Source organism: Maniola jurtina, chromosome 1 (genome assembly GCF_905333055.1).
Source record: "Maniola jurtina chromosome 1, ilManJurt1.1, whole genome shotgun sequence".
Lineage (NCBI taxonomy): Eukaryota > Metazoa > Arthropoda > Insecta > Lepidoptera > Nymphalidae > Maniola > Maniola jurtina.
The window spans coordinates 9,043,469-9,066,760 of NC_060029.1; the positions used below are offsets into that span (position 1 = coordinate 9,043,469).

General features: G+C 38.1%; 1 protein-coding gene across 2 annotated transcripts; it reads left to right on the forward strand.

Annotated features, from left to right (window-relative positions):
* Window positions 1-204: 204 nt before the first annotated feature.
* Window positions 205-22,779, forward strand: LOC123864468 (sodium leak channel non-selective protein). Of its 2 annotated transcripts, none has more exons than XM_045904936.1 (35): window positions 205-588; window positions 856-1,041; window positions 1,297-1,574; window positions 1,951-2,079; window positions 2,518-2,663; window positions 3,026-3,134; window positions 3,631-3,830; window positions 3,986-4,146; window positions 4,808-4,975; window positions 5,484-5,675; window positions 6,252-6,389; window positions 6,720-6,926; window positions 7,179-7,441; window positions 8,251-8,376; window positions 9,070-9,258; window positions 9,455-9,634; window positions 10,032-10,152; window positions 10,556-10,687; window positions 11,184-11,351; window positions 11,913-11,980; window positions 12,264-12,404; window positions 13,170-13,290; window positions 13,654-13,787; window positions 14,439-14,604; window positions 15,152-15,346; window positions 15,938-16,155; window positions 16,539-16,762; window positions 18,654-18,790; window positions 18,886-19,022; window positions 19,425-19,584; window positions 19,724-19,825; window positions 19,907-19,970; window positions 20,602-20,692; window positions 21,709-21,788; window positions 22,267-22,779. In XM_045904936.1, exons 1-35 carry the CDS (start codon window positions 472-474, stop codon window positions 22,407-22,409), a joined length of 5,391 nt encoding a protein of 1,796 aa, XP_045760892.1. In that variant the 5' UTR covers window positions 205-471; the 3' UTR covers window positions 22,410-22,779. The 2 variants fall into 2 exon arrangements, with proteins under 2 accessions (XP_045760892.1, XP_045760901.1); XM_045904945.1 differs by having other exon boundaries at window positions 206-588; window positions 1,351-1,574.
* The last annotated feature ends 513 nt before the right edge of the window (window positions 22,780-23,292 follow it).

Below are 23,292 nucleotides of genomic sequence, written 5' to 3' on the forward strand. Positions count from 1 at the left end.
CGGGATACGCCAACGGCCACCGTAGCAAACGTCAAAAACGTCAAAAACCTTACACAGATGAACAAACCATGAACAAACAAATTCAACAATTTAAGGATCATAGAGTAAACACGCGGAGTCTATTTTAGTAATTTTTAGAGGTTTTGTTGATTTTAACTTATAATACTTAGTCTGAGGATTTTAATTACATTTTATTAACATTGGCACCACTGTACAAACGTCAAAATCTGTGGTCAAAATCTATAATCCAAAAATCTTGCCAAAAATCAATACAATATTTTGAAAAACAGCAAAACCAGCAAAAGCAAAAGCAAACCTGTGGTCGTAGACGGAATCGAAAAGGCGTTAAAATGATCGATATGTTTTTATTTGCTAGTTTTAAAACATTATCTCAAAATAATAACGATAGTATGGGTGCGGCATAATTTCCAATAAAGTATTTTTGTACACAGAAATACATGCTATCTATTTATGAAAAATATCACAATGTTAGGGCGCAAACAAAGCCTAAAAGGCGAGCCAGTGTTAGCAGATTACGGCCCAGAGGAATCTCTTAATGAAAGTGCCGACATTGAATGGGTTAACAAGGTATGTCTAACTAAATAATACTGTATGATGTATCCATTCAAAAATTAGTTACCACCTGCAGCTTCGTTCCCGTAGGAATTTCGAAAAGTCTGGCCTTAGTTCTTGTCAAAATTTTAAAGGAAACCTCTGTGCTAAATTTCAGCTTTCTAGGTCCAAGGGTTTGGGCTGGGGATCAGTCCATTAGAGAGTCAGGACTTTTATATTATTGTATGAGTAATTGTAAGTAAATAGTTGAGTTTTTAATAGTATAATATTCTTAAATTGCAGCAATGGGTTAGAAGAATTTTACGTTTTTGTGCTCTACTTAGTTTGCTATCAGTTTCACTAAACACACCAAAGTCATTTGAGAAATATCCATACCTTCAGACAGTCACATTTGCAGTGGATTGTTGTGTAACCCTCTTGTTTACAGCTGAAATGATTGCAAAAATGCATATAAGAGGAATTCTTAAGGTAATTTTGATATTTTATTAAACCTTCAAATAAACTATTTGTTTTCAAATTGCTGATTTGCATGTAACTATTTTTTACTGTATTATTATACCTAAAATATTGTCCATACATCCAACAGCTTGCATGCAGCCTCTGCTGGACAGGCCTTTTTGAGAGGGTACCACCACAGCCTTATCCTGCCAATTTCTTATGCTACAAATTATAAAATATAATAAAATTTTAATAGTTGTAGAAGTAAATAATCATTGTTTTCAGTACTCAAAATATAGAAAAGTGCTTAATTATTATAAAATTGTAATTGCTTGTCAGGGAGATGTTGCATACTTGAAAGATCACTGGTGCCAATTTGATGCCTCCATGGTATTTTTTCTTTGGGTATCTGTTTTACTCCAAATGTTCGAGCTGACTGGAATTGTGCCCAGATACAGTTACTTAAGTATTTTAAGAGCACCTAGACCCCTTATAATGATTAGATTTTTAAGGGTATTTTTGAAATTCTCTATGCCAAAATCTAGAATAAACCAAATATTCAAGTAAGTACAATTAAGATACAGACTGGTTTCATACATGCAATGTAAACAATGCAATATTCCTGTGTCAGCACAATAGCCTATGCATGCAACACATGGTCTTGCCAAATCATGGGCACCATTTTGACACACTGCCACTAAGGATTAACATTTAGCACACCCTTCTACCAGACTCATAAATGTTTTGATTATGTTTGACATTATCAAAATGTTTATATGATATTTCAAGAACTAAGAATTCTAATCCACATATTTTCACTTAAAGTCAAGAGCCCAGATATCATATGCATTGAATATGTTGCATGTGGGACCAATTTGTCTATATTTTTCAATATATTTTTTCATGGGATAAATGCTAATCAGCTATGTTACTTTGCAGGAGATCAAGCCAGCAGATCTACAATGTGACATTATTTTTTCTCTTCTTTATGTCATTGTACAGTTTGCTGGGTGTGCAATTTTTTGGAGAATTGACCCATCATTGTGTTAGAAACAACACAGATCCAAAGTTAGTGCAAATTATTATAAATTAGCTAATGCTCATGACTTTCGCATGGGTTTAGATTTTATAAAATCTTATGAGAACACTTATTTTCTGGTATAAAGTTCCATGTGCAATTTGGTATGCAAGCTGTCTCTGTACTGAATTTATCAAATCAATCAAGTGTGAAAGGCTGCAAAAAGGTAAAATGAAGACTCACTCTTGCATTATATTAGTATGTATTTCAGTGTTGTTTTCATTGTTTTTCATCGTTAAATAACAAATCAATAATATGTAGTCATTTTATGAGCAAATGGAAGGAAAAACTACTTTATTATTCTTATTGTTTAATTAAATTTATCTACCTATCACTGACTTGTCTATGGTTTAGCTCATAATTGAATAGGCATACTCAGCTATGCATTATGCTTGAAGCTACTTTATTATACCTTCATTATTTTATAGTGAAATCACAATAAACTCATTGGCTATACCTGATACCTTTTGTTCACCTGAGCCAAATTCAGGCTACCAATGTCCTGCCGGAATGAAATGTATGAAGCTAAACTTGTCAAAATACATAATGGGTTTCAATGGCTTTGAGGAATTTGGTAAGTCTCTCTTTCTCATCTCTCCTCTCTTTTTCTTATATATTTGAGTTATATTGTCTGTGATTTTGTTTGAGCACACAAGATCTATAGCAGACAAGATTCTTTTGGCATCAGCAATCAGTAATTTAGCTGCTTTTCGGAAGTTCAATCCTTTGCATCCTTTGATTGTATGCTCCACTCGCACTCATACATCAATTATCAAGTTGATTTTATATATTTATTATTTCAATACAGCTATCAAATAGATAGTCATCAAAACACGATGCAGCATCGATGCATTCGCAAAATCGCTGATTACTGTGGCCCTAAAGCTTGAAACAACTTGGACTTTTGAAAATAATATTATTTTGTTTGATTCACAGCAACAAGTTTATTTACCGTGTATCAAGCATCATCTCAGGAAGGCTGGGTGTTCATAATGTATAGAGCTATTGATTCATTGCCAGCTTGGAGATCTGCTCTTTATTTTAGGTAATTTCAAAATGGAATAATATTTTAGTTGATAAAAAGTCTATTATAGCATGTTAAGTCAAATATTATCATAGTGTATTGTGTATACTCATTTTATTACTTTAGGATGCAAATTGCAATCATGAAAATTATATTGAATTTACCTACCTACTTAAATCATAATTTTTAAAATCTTCTAACTTCAAAACAAGATTGAAGGTACCAAAAACGCCCAACGTTATGTGAAAATGGCATGATTTATGATTTCTGAACATAGTATGGGGTTAAAGCGCGGTTTAAGCAGAAATGGCTAGTGGTGGGGATTTGGCGCGAAACATATACCTACATTATATTATCTTCTGTAAACTCATATATGGCGTTTGAGATACCTACTCTGACACATCAAAAATTTATCGAAAATATAATGTACTTATATGTGTCCACAACTCATATTATCACGCTACTTTTGCATAAACTGTGTCTAAGCACTGTTATTTTATTAAATTATTGTTTTCAGTACAATGATTTTCTTTCTGGCCTGGCTTGTGAAAAATGTGTTCATAGCAGTTATCACTGAAACATTCAATGAAATAAGAGTGCAATTCCAACAAATGTGGGGTGTTAGGAATCCAATAACAAAAGGCAGCACAACACAGTTTTTTACCGGTGATGACAATGGTTGGAAACTAGTGACTATTGATGAGAACAAACATTCTGGTGAGTATTAGAATCTAAGAAATTATTTCTATGAGTTTCAAGTTAAATCGCTGATTTTAACAATTTATAAAAAACATGCTGTGCCTTATTTCTATTTAACAGTGTAGATGTTGCAATACTATAAAAACTTAATTCTTTATCAATGTTTATTTCAGGAAGTGCACCCAATATTTTTCATAAAACGCTGCGCTCAGCGTACTTTCGACTTATTGTTATGGGGGTGGTTTTGGCAAACGGAATAATAACAGCCACTATGAATTTCAAACATGATGATAACCCGAGGGAGTTCTTCTATGAGAAATACTATTATATAGAGGTAATAAACGTAAAATTTATTCATTCAAGTGAATAAATATCATAACCATTCATAATAAAATTCAGTTATACAAGCTATTAACTATTTACTATACAAACATATTATTATACTTGCTAATTAAGGGCCTCGTACAAAAGCACAGAGTCACTCAGAAGGTGAAGGAGAGAGCTATACGTGGAGTTTCTCTACCAACGTGATCAAATCGCAAATAATATCCGTAGAAGAACCAGAGTAACCGACATAGCTAAAGGTTTGCTAAGCTAAAGTGGTAATAGGCAGGCCATATAGTTCGAAAAACCGACAGACGTTGGGTTCCCAAGGCGCTAGAATGGCGACCTCGCATCGGAAATCGCAGCGTTGGAGGACTCTACTAGGTAGACAGGCGACTTCAAACGAGTCGCAGGGAGCCATTAGATTCAGGCAGCGCAAGAACTCTGCGTTTGGAAGTCCCTACAAGAGGCCTATGTCCAGCTGTGGACGTCTACCGGTGACGATGATGATACTATAAAAGAATCAAATCATACTTCACATTATTCAGAAGCAATCCTGTGCTGAATTAGTTCGCTGGATTAGATGCCTAATGGGATAATGTGAACCTGCATTATAGATATTTTGCCATTCATTCACAAATGCGTTAATTTAAGCTACTTGAACTTTCCAGATCGCATTTACAATTTTTTTGGATTTGGAGGCTGTGATAAAAATATGGTGTCTCGGATGGAAGGGTTACTTCAAACATTCCGTGCACAAGTTTGAGTTGCTTCTGGCGATCGGTACTACCATCCATATTATCCCGCAACTTTATATGTCTGGATTTACTTACTTTCAGGTAAGAACTTCGATCATTGAAGTACGTGCTATCTATGTCGTGAAAAAATGGCCTTTTCGACTTTATACTGATATTTTTTTTATAGCAGAACCAAAAAAAGCAAGCTCTTATTCTTTCAAACTATTTCAAACCTTAAACTACTGTCTTTGTATTTTCACAACTTTTGTATAACTCTTACTACCTTAAAATTCGGATTTAAAAAATAAATATATCATGATCAACTCCCGTTTTTTTTGTTAGAGTATGCCTGACGAGTTTTTGACTTATCCCTGTCTTTATTCCATAAATACACTTTTCCAGTGCACAATTTTACTGTGGATGAGTAGTTCTTTCACAGACGAGAGCATATCTTGCACCTACTTTAATTATTGAACAACCTTGAAAATTATGACTTATATAAATAATATACAACAGAAAGTATGCTTCTACTTTCTTGCCTAATACCTACTTTATAGTTGCCAAACGAATACGCAAATCAAATTAATTTATTCACTTTTTTATTTTACAGGTTCTGCGTGTTGTACGCCTTATCAAAGCGTCACCTTTATTGGAAGGATTCGTCTACAAAATCTTTGGTCCAGGCAAAAAATTGGGCAGCCTCATTATATTTACAATGTGCTTACTTATAATAAGTTCTTCTATATCCATGCAAATGTTTTGCTTTCTATGTGAATTTACGAAGTTTGAGACATTTCCTGAGGTAATTATTAATACCTATCAGTCTCTAAGCCCAATAGCGCACTAGCGGCCAGGTCGCGGCGGCCATCGAGATACATACATTAGTATGAAATCGCCATAGAGCACGCGCACTTGGCCGCCGCGGCCAGGTGCGCGTTGGTATTTCGAAACTCAAAGTCTATAAAGTTGTTGAGATATTCAGACTCGCACTAAAAGCGCAGAAAACTTCATAATATTCCAGATATTGAAGCAAATGTCTACAAAGACGTTTAAGAATAAATATTTGGATCTTGTTGCCATACATTAAAGTGCAATTCAGTTCAAACAGCGTCTATTTAATAAACGCCTCTTATCGTGGAAACTCTCTCTCTCTCCATCTCCTTCTCATAAGAAGGAAGAGTTACACAAGTGCGCCGTTGAAGGACCGTGCAGCCTTAGGCATATTTCTCGGGTTAAATGCCCAACTGAACCCAGCCTGCCAAGGGTCTGTACAGTTGTTGTACAGACTCCGATATTTTCACATTCAGGCGTCACACTAAACCGTTTTTGTTTCAGCCCTTAGATTGAAAGGTCCGCTAATTGTGTGAAAACTTTTCAGGCCTTTATGTCTATGTTCCAAATATTGACTCAGGAAGCGTGGGTGGAGGTGATGGACGAAACCATGGTGCGGACGAGCCAAACTTTGACACCCCTAGTTGCGATCTACTTCATACTATACCATCTGTTTGTTACACTGGTAATTTTGAAAATTAACTTAAAGTGTTTAAGCGAATTTGGCAACAAACAATACAAATGTTAAAAGTCTTCACTATCAATTGTAACCGCAACTTCATCACATATTCATCAAAGGTGTACAACTGTAACTACTTTGATAAATGATTTTAAGTTTGAAATCTATTTGAACTTCAGGGCTAAAGAGTAAGTCAGAAGATACACACACACCTTTGAATAAAATTTAAAACAATTATCGAAATCGGTTCACATTATCGGACTATATCGCCAAAAAATACGCAGGTTCATTGTATTGTCTGGCAAAAAATGTAATTACTACTTGCACATTTTTTAGATCGTGCTGTCACTCTTCGTAGCAGTAATTTTGGATAATTTGGAATTGGATGAAGATATAAAAAAGCTGAAGCAGCTTAGATACAGACAACAGAGTGCAGAAATAAAGGAGAGCTTGCCTTTTCGATTGCGAATATTCGAGAAGTTTCCTGACAGCCCACAAATGACGAAATTGCATAAAGTTCCTGGAGATTTTAATTTGCCTAAGGTGAAGAGTACTCTTTTATTATTGGCACCGACTTTTATTTGTTTAAGTGTGAAGGTGAAGTGAACCGCCAACGCCTCGCATCGCACTCGATGCGATGCGTTGGCGGTGCAACGTCATACTTTTTGTCGGAGCGCCAACGCAGTGTCAACCTATCGTGTGACCTCAGTCTAATCTCTAAACTAGCTTCCGGCCCGTTATCGGTGTTGCGCCAGTTCCATGTACAGAAAGCCTGAATGTTAACAAACTTGTCAGGTTCGCGAGTCGTTCATGCGGCAATTCGTGTGCGAAGTGGACGGAGACGAGGAGGTGGGCGCCGTGGGGGTGACGGGCACGGTGGGCGTGGCCGCGCGCTCGCAGCCGGGCGACCTGTCGCGTCGCGCCTTCGAGTACATCGGCGTGGACAAGATCGCCTTCCCCTACCGCAAGCGCTGCCTCGTCAAGACGCTCACCGTAGCTCCGCCGTCGCAGCGGCCCAGCTCTGCGCTGCGGAGACACGTGGTCGCTTCCATCATCAAGTAATGATCTATTCTCATCGGCACTGAATCTAAAAGATTTTTTAAATCATGTACATAGCATATTGACGTCTATCTCTACCACGTAAAGTACAAATTTCTCGTGCATAAAGATTTAAGAGTAGTTACAGATTATGAGCAACAGAATTAATTAGCTAGGTACATTGGAATCCTAAAAATACTGGAGAAGAAGTTTGTTTTTTACATTTTGTTACAATTATTTTTTTATTTTTTCAGGTTATGATCGCCTTAGATTTGGTTTGAAAGGTATTATTTGCTCTATTTATTTTTTGTTTTAATTTTTTTATCTTATTATTGATTCATCTCTGTTGTTTCTTGATATCGATTTTTATAGAGATTCACCTAATATGTCAATGAATTGTACTATAGTAGCGGCCAAACCCTGAAACTATTCTGAGCATTTTGATATTAACTGGTAATTGGTATAGATAAATGATACTAAAGACAATCTTAAGCATTATAAGATGGTTTAGTGAACTAAGTATGAGATATTACATCTCACCAACTTTGATAAAATTCGGGCATCGAAACATTTCGGCGTTTAAGTAAAATGAATCATAACTCTTGTTTCAAAGCTTTCGTCCTTACATCAACAGCCAGCACTCCAGGCAGAAACATTCTGGAATTAAAATTGGTGGTACTAAATTTTTAATTTTAAATCAAAGACATTTAGGTTCATTTTACTGTGACATTCTGTGTTTCGACTCTTGAATTCTATCAACGTAAAATCTGATACTAAGCACATTGCACCTGATTGTGGAAGTATTAAATGTAGTGAAATCTAATGACAGCGATTCAAACAACCACCGGCGCCTGGTGCTCGGGGACTCGGCCATGCTGGCGACGGGCGGCAAGGCGGGTCTCAAGCCGCAGGGCACCGTGTCCAGCGCCAAACAGCTGCGTGTCGATCAAAAAAAGTAAGACCCTTGTGTTATTTTACCATGTTAATAAAAATATAAGAATCTACGTTCGTTGTGGATGGACAACGTCCAAGTAATATTTAAATCGTTGTTTCATATTTTTACAAAGGTCTCTAATCTCTATAATCTGAGGGGGTTTTTCTACGAGTCGCCGCACGGCACGATAAAATGCGGTGACGATTCCGATCGCCATATATATTTCTATGGGTCGTTTGCGTATTCAACGATACCGGACAGTACAACGCACATTTTGCTGATGACTTTTTGGCTACGTAGTCGGTGCCGCAATGTTACGAGTTTTTTTTTGCGGTGATAATATATCGGCTATACGAAACAAGTAGAACCTTGCTGACGACGCACCACACTACTACCGACACTACTTTCTAGCTTTCTCTTAGAAGTAGATAAATCCAATGTTTTTTGAATCTTTATGAGTAAAACAGGATTACAAGAAGTTGCCGGCGATTAAAGTCGAATAGGTTCACATAATGACTGTGCTTACGTGAAGACAACAAGCCGCAACTGCCGTATGATTGCGGAATCGATGTTTGTGGAAATACGTACGAACAACACGTCGTATCCAGCGTGTTGTGCGTTATGTATCGTGACCGTAATCGTGTCGTGCGGTAGCTCGTTCAAAAACGCCCTAAAAATATGGAATAACCCCGCAGTTTGTGTTTACACATATAGATTCGGCTCGAGATCCATTCGTCGCTCGGTTCGCAGTGGCTCGATCAAGCTGAAGCAGACGTACGAGCACCTGCTGGAGAACGGTGACATCGGCGCCGCGTCGCGCGTCGTGCCGTCGTCGCGCGCGCGCCCGCCCTACCTCGACATCCGCCTGCTGCAGGCCAAGCGCCAACAGGCCGAGATGCGCCGGTACATTATAATTTACGTTCATTGTGTAACTAGACATAACTTTGGTTTTTTAAAAATCCTGTAGGAACTTTTAGCCACAATTTGATGGTGACTTTTTGAAAAACCTGGTCGTATCAAAAATTAACCGCTGCCATTTACCTTTAATAACCTAACTTAAAAATCTAACCCGTATAAAATTTATTAATTTGGTATCCAGAAACCAACGAGAGGAAGACTTGCGGGAAAATCATCCGCTATTCGACACACCGCTTCTCATAGTCCCGAGGGAATCACGCTTTCGGAAAATATGTCGCGCTATCGTAGATGCAAGATATGACGCGCGTTTGAGAGATCCTGTCACTGGGAACGAAAGAAAAGTACATTATAAAAGTTTCCAGTAAGTTAATCACAAATCATAAATTTCCTGTAAACCTCATTGTTTTCGCAAATATTGTACCATTTATCCGTTTTCAATTACCAAATTAAGTTATTAAGTTCGCGCTAAACAAGTAGTCCAATCTGGAGTTGCAATATAGCGATTTGCGTAGGTCATATGGATAAGGTAAGGACGAAATGTACAAGTCAAGCTGAGATCTGTTTTTATATTATATAATATTATCTTATTCAGATTGGAACTACTTGTTTTGCACGCACTATAAGATCAGTTTAATCGATTGTGCCGTGAAAAGTAAGTGTATAGACATACAGACACTTCGTATTTATTTATTTTATTTATTTCCGTTTTATTACTAATGAAAAGTGGCAAACATGGATGTTACTGTAATTCTTTGCAGCAACTTCCTGGGGCTCGTCACTTACTTAGACTGGGTAATGATCATGGTTACCACGTTGTCGTGCCTATCAATGATGTTCGAAACACCCACATACCGAGTTATGGAAAATTTTGTTCTACAGGTAAGTTCTAAAAACTTATAAAAATGAATGTTTGTGTTCGCATTCTATGCGTTCGCGCATCGTTCATTCGATTGAGTTGAAACTTTGAACAGTTGTTGTTAGCTCTTGTGTTAATGTTTCTGGTAGTATTATCAACATACAGTAAGCGGCGCGTGAGTCATTTAAACACATTGGGGAAAAAGCCAAAGGACCATAGACCTAAGTAGTTTATATTGATTTCGACTTGATAACGCGTTCCTGAAATAAAGGGTCTTGACTCTTGATAGACAGACGGACAGACAGACAACGAAACGATCTTATAAGGGTTATTTTTTACATTTTGAGGTATGGAACCCCAAAAATGAAAGAGGTGTCACCATGCCAGGCTTTGGTTTTTTTTTTTTAAATTTACTTTTTCTTTCAGATAGCAGAATATGGATTTGTGGTTTTCATGAGTCTTGAATTGGCACTGAAGATATTAGCTGATGGGTTATTCTTTACGCCTAAGGCATACCTTAAAGACGCTGCTGCTGTGTTGGATGTTTTCATTTATATCGTAAGCTACTGTTTTAGTTAAAAATAATCTCAATTTTTTTCAAGAACTCTTTTTATGTAAAATTATTGTAAATTATGTAAATTATTTTACATCCATATCCATACTAGTATTACAATGTCAAAGTAGATGTGAAATGAATGTAGATGTAATGTGGAAGTCTATCTGTTGCCTTTCCCGGTTTAACCTCTGAACTGATCTTGTCAAAATTTTGCAGAAATAGCTTTCATTTCAGACAAGAGCACACAAGGCAAGCAAGTTTTCACCTCGAAAATTCTGAGTTTCTACGGGATTTTGACAAACCTAAATCCAAGCGGAAGTTGCGGGCATTTTATAAAATTATTCAAAAAACTTCGACCTCACGTTTTCCAGCTGGTCAAGTTTTTTATATCAAAAACAAAATTGTTAAAGTCTCGTACTGTTTGGTGACCTATACCATGGCTGCTATAAGCCATTGTACCCATTTCTATATTGACAGCAACATTATAATGTGGCGCAGGTGTCGCTCACGTTCCTGTGCTGGATGCCGGTGCGCGTGCCGCCCGGCTCGGCGGCGCAGATGCTGATGATCCTGCGCTGCGTGCGCCCGCTGCGCATCTTCACGCTCGTGCCGCACATGCGCAAGGTCGTGTACGAGCTCTGCCGCGGCTTCAAGGAGATACTGCTGGTACGTACCAATACTGCTGGGAGCGGCTTCCTCTTATAAGACCACACTCTGCTTCAGAAGAGCTTTGGTGAATTATATGTCACATATCATACAAATTCTCCCGAACCATTCAGGTTTCTCCATGATTTTTTTCTAATATAAATATGATTGTAGATTGCGCTAAAAGCTCTGAGTTTTCTATCAATTACTATAATACATACAATCCAGGTCCAGGATTTTTGTAATCATTAGGAACATACATTACAAAAATAGCTTTTACAAGCTGTTTCAAGAAAGTCGCTCAGATATGGGACATTTTCCAGTGTCAGTTTTCACCTCCTCTTAATATGGGCACCTTTATGTCAAGAGTGAATAGATATAGGCAAGCGCGCTCCATCTTAGGCTGTATTATCACTTGTCAGCACTGATTGTGCAGCCAAGCGATAAAAAAAGGCAAAAGAAAATCAAAATGTAATTTTGTCTTCCTTCTTATTAAAAGCTTTGTGAGGTGTATCCATTTTTTTTTTGACAGCACATATCTACAAACATATACAATTCTTAACAAAAACATTTCTTTCCCAGGTATCGACGCTTTTGATTTTGCTGATGTTTGTATTTGCTAGCTATGGTGTTCAGTTATATGGAGGAAGGTAAGAAATTTTCCGTCTGTTACCTTTTAACGATCATAATATGTTTAACCGATTTTGACGAGATAAAGAGATACCTTGCATCCTGGAGACAGGACTACTTTCATGCCAGAAAATCAGATTTCCTGCGGAATTTTAAAGACACATCCGTTTTAACGACAGAGTTATCACACGGAGATCCTTCTGATTCCAGAAAATCAAAGAGTGTTTGGGATATTTAAAATGTTTCACACAGAGGAAGTAATGATAATTTTGAGGATCCTAATATGAAGATTTGTTTGTCTAGATTGGCCCGATGCAATGATCCAACGATCACACGTCGCGAGGACTGCGTGGGCGTGTTCATGCGGCGCGTGTTCGTCACCAAGATGAAGCTGCGGCCCGGCCCTAACGAGACCTTCCCCTCCATGCTCGTACCCCGAGTCTGGTGCGTAATAATCACAGCCACAAGCTGCCGAACTAGCACGTTGCACTACGTGGGCGTGTCCATGCGGCGCGAGTTTGCCATCAACGATCTCTCCTATTGGCTGAAACTCCTTAAGGGGCATGAGACGGGTCTGCCCGCGAAATTCAAATTTAATTTGGTTTTTCGCAATTTGTAAACCAATACGTCAAAGTAGGCATATGGCACTTAGATTGCGCCAATGGCAGTATCATCCTCACAGGGTTATATAAAAATCTTTACATGAAAGGGTCCAGTTTAAGAAATTAGCTATATAATCGACTAATTTGTGAGTAAATCATGTCAAACTCATTATTTTGACAAATTTTTAAACTTAACACTTTCAGATAAAGATTTTTATGTAATCCTGTGAAGATGATACTGCCATCGGAATTAGAATGCCATAAGCCTACTTTGTCATATTCATTTAAAAATTGGGAAAACCAAATTAAATTTGAATTTCGTGGGCAGACCCGTCTCTTGCACCTTTTTCAGCAAAATTCTCAAGTTTTAGACTGGACTAATCCTGGTGGATAATAATTGTAATGCATCGATCGCAAGTTTCGTAATATCACCCGCAGATGATCCACTTGACTTTTCCACTGTTATTGAAATAGTGGAAAAGTCAAGTGGATAACACTAACACTCGTTCAAATGGGACAGCAAAAATTAATAATGAAAATGAATGCAATAGATAAGATCTTCAAATCTGAATAGTACGTCAACAATATGAAATTTGGCAATTTTCAGGGCCAATCCAAAACGTTTCAACTTCGACAACATCGGCGACGCACTTTTGACCCTATTCGAAGTGCTTTCTTTCAAGGGTTGGTTAGATGTTCGCGACGTGTTAATAAAAGCTTTGGGTCCCGTAAGTATTGAATTTATGGTTTGAAATATTTAGTAACAATCCTTACATTAACAATCAAATATAATCAAATCCTCCACTGAGTTCGTGTTTGTTCGGGCTAATCTTAGAAACTATTGTATGTATACGGTTTTTACCAATAGAAAGAGGTGTCTAAGAACTAAGAAGGTTAAACGATATAATTAGAAGGAGAGAACTAAGAAGGTTAAAGGATACAATTTATGAACATTTTGCGAAAATAAAATACCCGTATGATGATTTGTGTTATTACGTCGGCCTGAGAGCTTCCGTGGCGTGCATTACGTAGTGCTATCCGTGCGAAACTGTCGGATCGCTAGTATAAAATATAATTAACTTTTGTTCCAGGTGCATGCTATATACATACATGTATACATATTCTTGGGTTGTATGATTGGACTGACGCTATTTGTTGGCGTGGTCATTGCTAACTATTCCGAAAATAAGGGGACTGCTTTACTGACTGTCGATCAGAGACGATGGTAAGACATTTTTTTTAACCCATTTTGAACAATGATATAAACCTACATTTTTTACAATTTTTTCTTAATTGAATCTTAATGTTGAAATCCACATTATCTGTCTACTAGCTTTTCACGGCTCATCCGTTCAACAATTTCGACGGATGTGGAGATAATTTGCATCCCTGGGAAGGACATAGGCTACTTTTGGTCCCGGAAAATGAAAAAGTTCTCACAGGATTTTTAATAAATCTAAATCCACATGAATGATGTTGCGGGAGTCGTCTACTTAATTCAGAGATGCTTGCACATTGGAATCGGACATAGACTATCATGCCTAAAAAATTCTTGAAAATTTTCTTTTCAGAAAATTAAGGATTTTCCCACAGGACCTTCAAAAACTTAAATTCACGTAGACTAAGTCGCAGACATCATTTAGTTTTCTGAAAAAATACCATCTTTAGCCTATGGATGTTCATGTTGGACCTTCCGTAATAGACTTCGACCTTTCTCATCCAAACACTTCCCGCTAGTTTCTTTTACCATGAATAATTTTTATATTATTGTGGGGTTATACATAGTCCCTAACTATGGTGATGGGCAAAGAAAAACGATATTTCGTTAATATTTACCTGCCATATTATATTTATATCTAAGATATATATTTTGTAGGTGTGACTTAAAGAAAAGATTGAAAATCGCTCAGCCATTACACCTACCTCCCCGACCCGACGGCAGGAAAGTGCGTGCGTTCGCATACGACGTCACACAAAACTTGTCTTTCAAAAGAGTCATCGCTATCGTTGTACTAATTAACAGCGGCCTGTTGGCAGTGACGGTATGAGTATTTTACGTACTTGACTTTTAAATATAATTATTAAATATTTATGTATATTTTAGCATCATTTTATACTCACTTAATATTATTTTTGAATGAAATCAACATTAGTTTCATGATTCACGAAATCATTAAGAGTTTTTCAGACCCTTCATCTACTTTATAATAGTTAAAATATCGTTTGCATAGTTCAGCTGACTGTTTCCTTTTTCGAGAATGGCACCTTTATAAATTTAATATAATAACAATAACTACATCCAAATGGTTATTTGCGATATAAATCGTACCGAATACGTAATGGTACATACACATACACTGAGTTTTATAGAAGCGTTTACACGATTAAAACTGTGTACTTTTTTTGCAGTATAAATAAAGTGTGAATATGTAGCCACGTACACCATGCAATGTACGTATTCGGTGAGATTTATCCTACAAAAAACTTGCGTGAACGGAGTCTCAAATCTAAAAAAAGTATGTGCCCCCTAAAATAACCGCGCCTAACGATGCTCAAAGTCTGCAAAGGTCTGGTTATGTTTGAAACCAGTGGTCCCGCCACTCGTCGAACACCGCGCGTCTGGCGCTGACGTCGGCGCTGCTGACGCTGGTGTTCGTGGTGGAGGTGCTGCTGAAGACCATCGCCTTCACGCCGCGTGGCTACTGGCAGAGCCGCCGCAACCGCTACGACCTGCTCGTCACCGTCGCCGGCTGCATCTGGATATTCATGCACTTCACTCTCAAGGTAACCAACGACGTTGGGGTCCCAAGATTCTAGACTAGCGACATCGCACCGGAAAGCGCAGCGTCGACAGACCCCCCACTAGATGAACAGACGACGTCCAACGAGTCTTAAGGAGCCGCTGGATTCAAGCGGCGCAAAACCATGGTGCTCCAAGAGGCTTATTTCTAGCAGTGGACAGTGTCAGTGGATGACGACGACTACGATTCTCAAGGTCGCTAGGACACAAGAGACAATTGCACACCGCTTTGTATAGAAATTTTCTGGGACAGTCTCAACTATTTAAGAATTTATATTTTCTTAATTAGTTACCACTCTACGGGCAAATCTGCCAAGCAATAGTTGCCATTGTCGGCACGATGCCACGTAGAAACTGATTAGAGGGGTTCAATAAAACTACCATACCCCTCCCAAGTTAGCCCGCTTCTACATTGGCAAGTTAGTCCAACAAATAAAAAGTAATAAACAACAGGCAACATTAAATAAAGTCGCGAGATGGTCTCCAATATACCCAAGTTGTCTCCTTCCCAAAACTCAAAAATGTTAGTCAAATCTTCGGCCATAGATGACAACTTCAGTTTCATATGGTTTCAGAACGATCTATCCTACTTCGTCGGGTTCATGGTGGTGATACTGCGGTTCTTCACGATCACGGGCAAGCACACCACGCTGAAGATGTTGATGCTGACGGTGGGCGTGAGCGTGTGCAAGAGCTTCTTCATCATATTCGGCATGTTCCTGCTGGTGTTCTTCTACGCACTGGCCGGCACTATTGTGTTTGGAAACGTCAAATATGGAGAAGGAATCGGGAGGTAATTTACTTTATTTTGATATTTTTAACATTGTTTCGTTAATTTTTACTTTTTAGTTTTCAACATGTCATTAAGTAACCATGTATGTATGTATTTTTATTTTTGGTACAATATGGTCGTTGCTATAACTTTCGACTTTGAAAAGCGCAAAAGTAATAACCGGGCTGAGACTGTAATTGCTCCTGACACGCTTCAACTATTCGTATTGTCCTAAAAGCTTGGATATATTGTTTAAGTTTCCACACGAATGATTTGATTGGCAATTAATTTGTATATGAACCGGAATGTGCGTATTTTTATTGGTTGATTTATTTCTAACGTGAGACAATTTGGTTGGGGATTCGAGTAATTTGCCAATTTAGTGAATCATTTCCAATTTTTAGGCGCGCGAACTTCAACTCGCCGATCCACAGCGTAGCGATGTTGTTCCGCATAGTGACGGGGGAGGACTGGAACAAGATCATGCACGACTGCATGGTGGCGCCGCCCTACTGCACTCCCGCCGACAACTACTGGGAGACCGACTGCGGGAACTTCACCGCCTCGCTTGCGTACTTCTGCACCTTCTACGTCATCATCACTTACATCGTGCTCAACTTGCTCGTGGGTAAGTCTTACTAACCGAGTTTGTTCCACAAAGTGACAGGTGAGGACTGGAACAAGATCATGCACGACTGCGTAATCTTGTTCCAGTTCACTTGTCAACATGAGAATAAGAATGTATTATAATATACTGAGAAACAATTATTGAAGTGAATTATTTATATCACACATATGCTCGAATACCGGGGAGTAAAATGAGAAAAAATCGTTACCGCATCATCTCCGAGGAGAGAACTATTCTCTCACTCTCACAGTTCCCTTTCCTTCTGCTGGTCATGATTGCGTAGTGTAAGGTTATTTTTAAAAATTGATTTGAGTTGTCAAAAATAATATAAAATTATTAATTTACCTAATGCAGGTAGTTTGATAAAATCGATATTTGGCTCATTCGATGTCATACAATCTGTTGCTAGGAGGCCAACAAGATTGAACTTGCATAAATACGGGTGTTTTGAACGTTTTAGTTGAGTCTCCTTCCGAGATTCGGAGCGATATCGCATATTTTCGGTATTTGGATTGTGAACTGAATAATTAGATGTTGTGATAGCAATCACACTCTAATTAAATTATTTGTTTTGGCATTAGTTTGTTTAGATTAAAACTCTCGGATAACCTTGCACATTAAACTTGTGTTTTTTTGTGTTGGTTTTGGAGAGGACATTCCAATAATTCGATAAAAATATTTAAATAATACCTGCTTTTCTGAGTGACGCCAATAATTCAGAAGCGGGACGTGTCTCACGTTGTCTTAATTTCGCTTTGGTATCTTTTTGTAAACAACCCACATTTGATTAAAATTTTAATTGAGTTTGATTTGGTGATTAAAAGTTTTAGTTTTTTTTTAAGAATTTAGTCTTTTGTGAATTGGAAAGTAATTTGCAATGAGTGGTTCAGATTTTGTATACATCGAATGAGAAGTTAGTCGTTTGGATTTATTGTTGACTTGATATTAAAACTGAGAGTTCGGCAGTTCAAGGGTAGGTTTTAATGATTTGACGGAGGGCAGGATAGCCCATGATTTGTATTTGACTTAGGGCAAGGAAGCCCGCGACTGACATGACAAGATTGATTAGAAACACGAGGACGTGTTAAATTCAGGACGGCCGAACTGTAAGGTTATTTTTAAAAATTGATTTGAGTTGTCAAAAATAATATAAAATTATTAATTTACCTAATGCAGGTAGTTTGATAAAATCGATATTTGGCTCATTCGATGTCATACAATCTGTTGCTAGGAGGCCAACAAGATTGAACTTGCATAAATACGGGTGTTTTGAACGTTTTAGTTGAGTCTCCTTCCGAGATTCGGAGCGATATCGCATATTTTCGGTATTTGGATTGTGAACTGAATAATTAGATGTTGTGATAGCAATCACACTCTAATTAAATTATTTGTTTTGGCATTAGTTTGTTTAGATTAAAACTCTCGGATAACCTTGCACATTAAACTTGTGTTTTTTTGTGTTGGTTTTGGAGAGGACATTCCAATAATTCGATAAAAATATTTAAATAATACCTGCTTTTCTGAGTGACGCCAATAGTAGGTATACTCTAACCGGCATAGTTCACATAGACTTCAAAACGCAACCACAGGATGAGCACTTTATTTCCTCATTCTCATTGTTCCCTTCATCTCTTCTGGCCATTTCGTATGCTCTAGCTGGCAATGTTGACATATATTTTAAGAGGCAAGCACTGGGTGAACACTCTATTCCTTCACTTTCATAATCCCCTTAGCTCTGTTGGTCATTACATATATGCTATATGTCATTACATTGCTTGAGAGACGCAACTACTAGGTGAGCACTCTCTACCACCTCAGTCCCATCGCTTTTATATAATTGAATTTTTCAATTAAAATTTTGCTCTGCCTTAGTAACCAATTTTTTTTCCAGCTATTATCATGGAAAATTTTTCGTTATTCTACTCAAATGAAGAAGATGCTTTGTTGTCGTACGCTGATATAAGGAATTTCCAAAATACTTGGAACATAGTCGATGTACATCAAAAAGGAGTGATACCAGTTCGAAAGGTAACATCAATGTACAAATTGAACAAACTATTAATTTACTATGAATGTAAATTTTTATTTTATTTTATAATAAATATATAATATTATTTTTTTAGGTGAAGTTCATATTGCGTTTGCTGAAGGGCCGCTTGGAGTGCGACACTCACAAGGAACGGCTCCTGTTCAAATACATGTGCTATGAACTGGAAAGACTACATAATGGCGAAGATGTCACGTTCCATGACGTTATCAAGTAAGTGAAACTAGGACAGGTACAAGTTGTATAATTTAAGAAAAACCAGACAAGTGCGAATCAGACTTGCACACGAAGGGGTCCGTAGCATTGTACAAGAAATAACACTTTTTAATAATTTTTTTGTGATATAACCAAAATTCACGGTTTTCAGATTTTTCCCTTTACTTGTGTTACAAGGCATTGTTACCTGTCAAGTTTCATGATTCTGGGTCACCGGAAAATACTCCATTTTGATTTCGGTTCTTGACAGACAACGAATTAATTGATCCTATAAGGGTTCCTTTTATCTCTGGAAATACGGAATCCTAAAAATAGTGTTCACATCATTTCAATATATCAAAACGGCCTTCGTAGCGTGCTGCAGGTTTAGGACAAATGGTCTACACCCATTGTTTTCAGTATGCTTTCGTATCGGACGGTCGATATCCGGAAGTCATTGCAAATGGAGGAGTTGCTCGCGCGCGAGGAGTTCGAGTTCCTGATAGAAGAGGAGGTTGCCAAGCAGACCATACGCACGTGGCTCGAGGGGTGCCTCAAGAAGATCCGTGCCAACAGCAGTGTGAGTAGCTTCACTGATCCCTTCTAATACAAGTACGTGGTACTTGGGATTGCCGACCTGTTTCAGAAGCATTTGATTTCGCCAGCAGTAAACATTATGTGTGTTAACTCGGCACTAAAAAGATTTATGTATGTTACAGAAACAACAAACAAGTCTTATAGCTGGTCTAAGGAAGACAAACGAACAACCTGTAGAATTCAACAGCGACAAGGAAAAGGAGAAGCAAGAAGCAGAGGCTCAGGTATTTTTGATTACATAATATTGCATAAGTCTTGTATAGCTGTTACAGGACGCAACCTAACTTACATTTTGATTGTTACAGCAAGCTGCAGCTAACACGGGTCGTACTGAAATCACTGAATCTACATCCCAGCCCATTATGTCAAGTAAGTTCAATAAATAAGGTATTACGTTTACATTTACGTATTTAATTACATATTAACAGAGCCCAAATATAAAAATAATTTACTAGATGATACCCGAGACTTTGTACATATGGATTTAGATTTGAAAGTCCTGTGGGTAGGTAGTCTATTTCCCGGCTAATAATCTAGGTTTTTATATCCTTAAAAAAATCACGTCGATCCGTTGCTCCGTTGCGGCGTGATTGAAGGACAAACCAACAAACAAACACCACATCGCGTAGAAAATTGGGCTCTCAGATTAAGGGCTTGGCAACGATCATCATCCATTCTATATAATATTTACCATATTCTAGATCATTTCGTTAGTAACAAAAAAGCAGTGTTTGTCTGGTTATACTATATGATGGAGATTTTCTTTGTCAGTTACTTTAAGGTCATAGCACACATATAAACTCGGAAAGGCGACGTCGGTCGCCTAGCTGTAGCCGAGTCGATGTACCGGAGGTGTTGATCCGCTTTTACATTAGGTTGACGCCTGGTTGATGGCAAGGTGAGGCGGATATCATGGTGAGGATCACTTCCCGAGTTGATATGTGGGCTGTCACCTTTAACGTTCATTACTACAACTTCATAAGACACAAAAAAATTACAGTTGTGACGTCGTCGTTGGACACGCAACCAAAGCGCTCCTCCGGTAAAAGCCAGTTTAAAAGAGCTGGTCTACCTTCAGTTACTATACCCAGGTAAGGATTTCATATTTGGATTTCTTCCTCTGGAAACATTATTTGATTGCGTGTTATGGTATATTCATGGTACGTTTTATCACAGAAAATTTATATTTTTTTTATAACTGCTGTTGTTTAAATACCTGAGTGAGTGTATCAAAATATACACATTTCTCAGCCACCTCCCATCCAATAACCTATTCAAACATGTCAATAATAAAAATGTCAACGGTAAAAAACTACAGCAAAGTAGTTTTTTTTTTATTCTCAGGTACGCCCACAGCATGTTGACAAAACACTTAAAAAAATACAATAGTACAGTCATAGTCGGTGTGACACACCACTTACGGGCACACACAGTTTTGTAATAATGTACAAAATAAATCAGCAGTTTAAAAAAATTATGAGTACATTAAAATCTAAGATGAATGTGTAGCAGCCATGCAGCGTATGATAGATAACTGATAAATAAAAATGCCGCTACATATTATCACTTGTATTACTTGGGCTGTATATACAACATGTGCCTTGGTTACAATTAAAACTGTGGTAGAAAAACGAGGGCCGGAGCTTGATGCTAGACCGAGGTGTTTCGGTCTTGATGATCTGAAGTGAAGTGGTTGAATGCGCTGCCCGGGGTTCGTCCAGGCCAGCAAGATATTTTGAATCGTTCCGAATTCAAATTGTGTTCTCTAAGTGACAGCTGCAAAGTGCTGCTTTCTTCGCAGCTGCCGGTTTTAAAAGAGGCTGCATGCCTCTACAAATGTACTGTCTGGTGGGAGGCTTTGGCCGTGGCTAGTTACCACCCTCCCGCCAAAACAGTGCTGCCAAGCGACATACCGTTCCGGTATGATGCCATGGAGAAATCAAAGGGTTATTGGTTTTATAAAAAAAACTGCCATACCCCTTCCAGATTAGCCCGCTTCCATCTTAGACTGCACTTACCAACAGGTGAGATTGCAGTCAAGGGCTAGCTTGTTACTGGATAATAATAATATTATTAAAAAAACTAACACCGGCTAATAATATTGCAGGCCCGAGAGTCCAGTTAAGAAATATTTACAGCCAACATTAAGTGACCCACATCCGGCTCTCAACAAGAAAACAACCACACGTAAGTTTATTCTTTTTTAATTTAACTAATATACGACAATTGTTTTTGATTGAATAATTTTAGGGTTCCGTACCTCAGGTAAACACAAATTCGCGGTTTTGGGATTTTCCCCTTATCTGTGCCTACCCACCTGCCAAATTTCATGATTCTAGGTCAACAAAGTGATCTGTATGATGATGAAGGACTGTCTCTGTCAAGAAAACCTGTGGGGTACTTCCTGTTGACCTAGGGCCGATACGTAGGTCTTATAGAACAAGTAAAGGGAAAAATCCAAAAACCGTGAATTTGTGGTTACGTTACAAGAAAAAAAAAATTAAAATGTGTTCACGAAAAATTTATTTACTATATCACATTAACTTGCAGTGGTCTACATAAAAGTGTTAAGTGCGTATATCTTGTACGATGGCACGGAGTTTTTATTCAAATCCGTCCCTATCCGCTTTTTGCGCCGAGGTTTATATTTTGGTGTGTTGTATAGCGGCGGGCGCGAGTGCGGGCAGCGGCGCGGCGAAGAGCAACAGCCGCGCGCACGCGCCGCACAACAGCGCGGGCGCGCCGCACGCCGCGCTCAGCGACGTGCACTCGTGGTGGGGCGCGCGCATCGTCGAGCACGTGCACTAGCACACAGTCAAATCCCGGGTTGGTCCACAAAGTTATAGTTTCCCTTTTAACAAATTCCAAGTAGGAAGTTGTCGGTGCACTAAACTAAATAAATGTTGGCTAAAATAAAATTAAAATAGACCCTGATCCGCTCGTGATAGATTGCCGTCTCATCTAACACTGACCTATCCATATTGTATGTTGCAACCTCATGATTTCCTGACTTGATTCAACCTCAATCAAATGTATTCATTTTTGTTGTAGTAGAATGGAAATATTATATTGATATGATTGATCGTTAAAGCCAAAATATATGTGTCAATGTATTTTAGATGATTTTGTTGTCATACATATTGAAACCTTTGTTGTGCAAATAAAAGAATTCATTATACCTAAACGAGTTTTAATAATTATTTTTTACCTGCAACATTTTCCTGCGTTGTGTAGAAGCAGGCGTTACTTTGCGGAAGTCCAGATGTATGTATGGTACAACATGCAGCATGCGATATGCTGTGGTTGCACCATACAGATTTGTCTGGTTTAGCGGATTATAGCAAAAGCTTTTGGTTCCTTGTACATTTTCCTATGTCAAAATCGGGTAAGAACACAACGCCTCGCAACGAGATGTGATAAGGTATTTTGAGTATTTGACTGCTGACTAATGTTTCACACATAAGGGTAACTAGTTTTTAATTAGTTGTATGGAACTTGACGTCAGTGGCAAAATTAATATTTTTCTCGTTTTGTTCTTATTATTATTGTAAGCCCGAACTGTCCCACTGTTGGGCAAAGGCCTCCCCTTCTTCCTTCCACCTGTCTCTGTCTATAGAAATTTGAGGCCCTGCCTCTTATACGTATTATTAACTAGTCAAAACTAATTTTGCCCGTTTTTTAGTTTTGACTG

Coding starts and splice junctions, on each gene's coding strand:
- LOC123864468 (XM_045904936.1), top strand. CDS start 472: ATGAAAAATATCACAATGTTAGGGCGCAAACAAAGCCTAAAAGGCGAG. Junction 1,042..1,296: donor ATATAAGAGGAATTCTTAAG/GTAATTTTGATA, acceptor CATTGTTTTCAG/TACTCAAAATATAGAAAAGT. Junction 19,585..19,723: donor AGATCCGTGCCAACAGCAGT/GTGAGTAGCTTC, acceptor TGTATGTTACAG/AAACAACAAACAAGTCTTAT.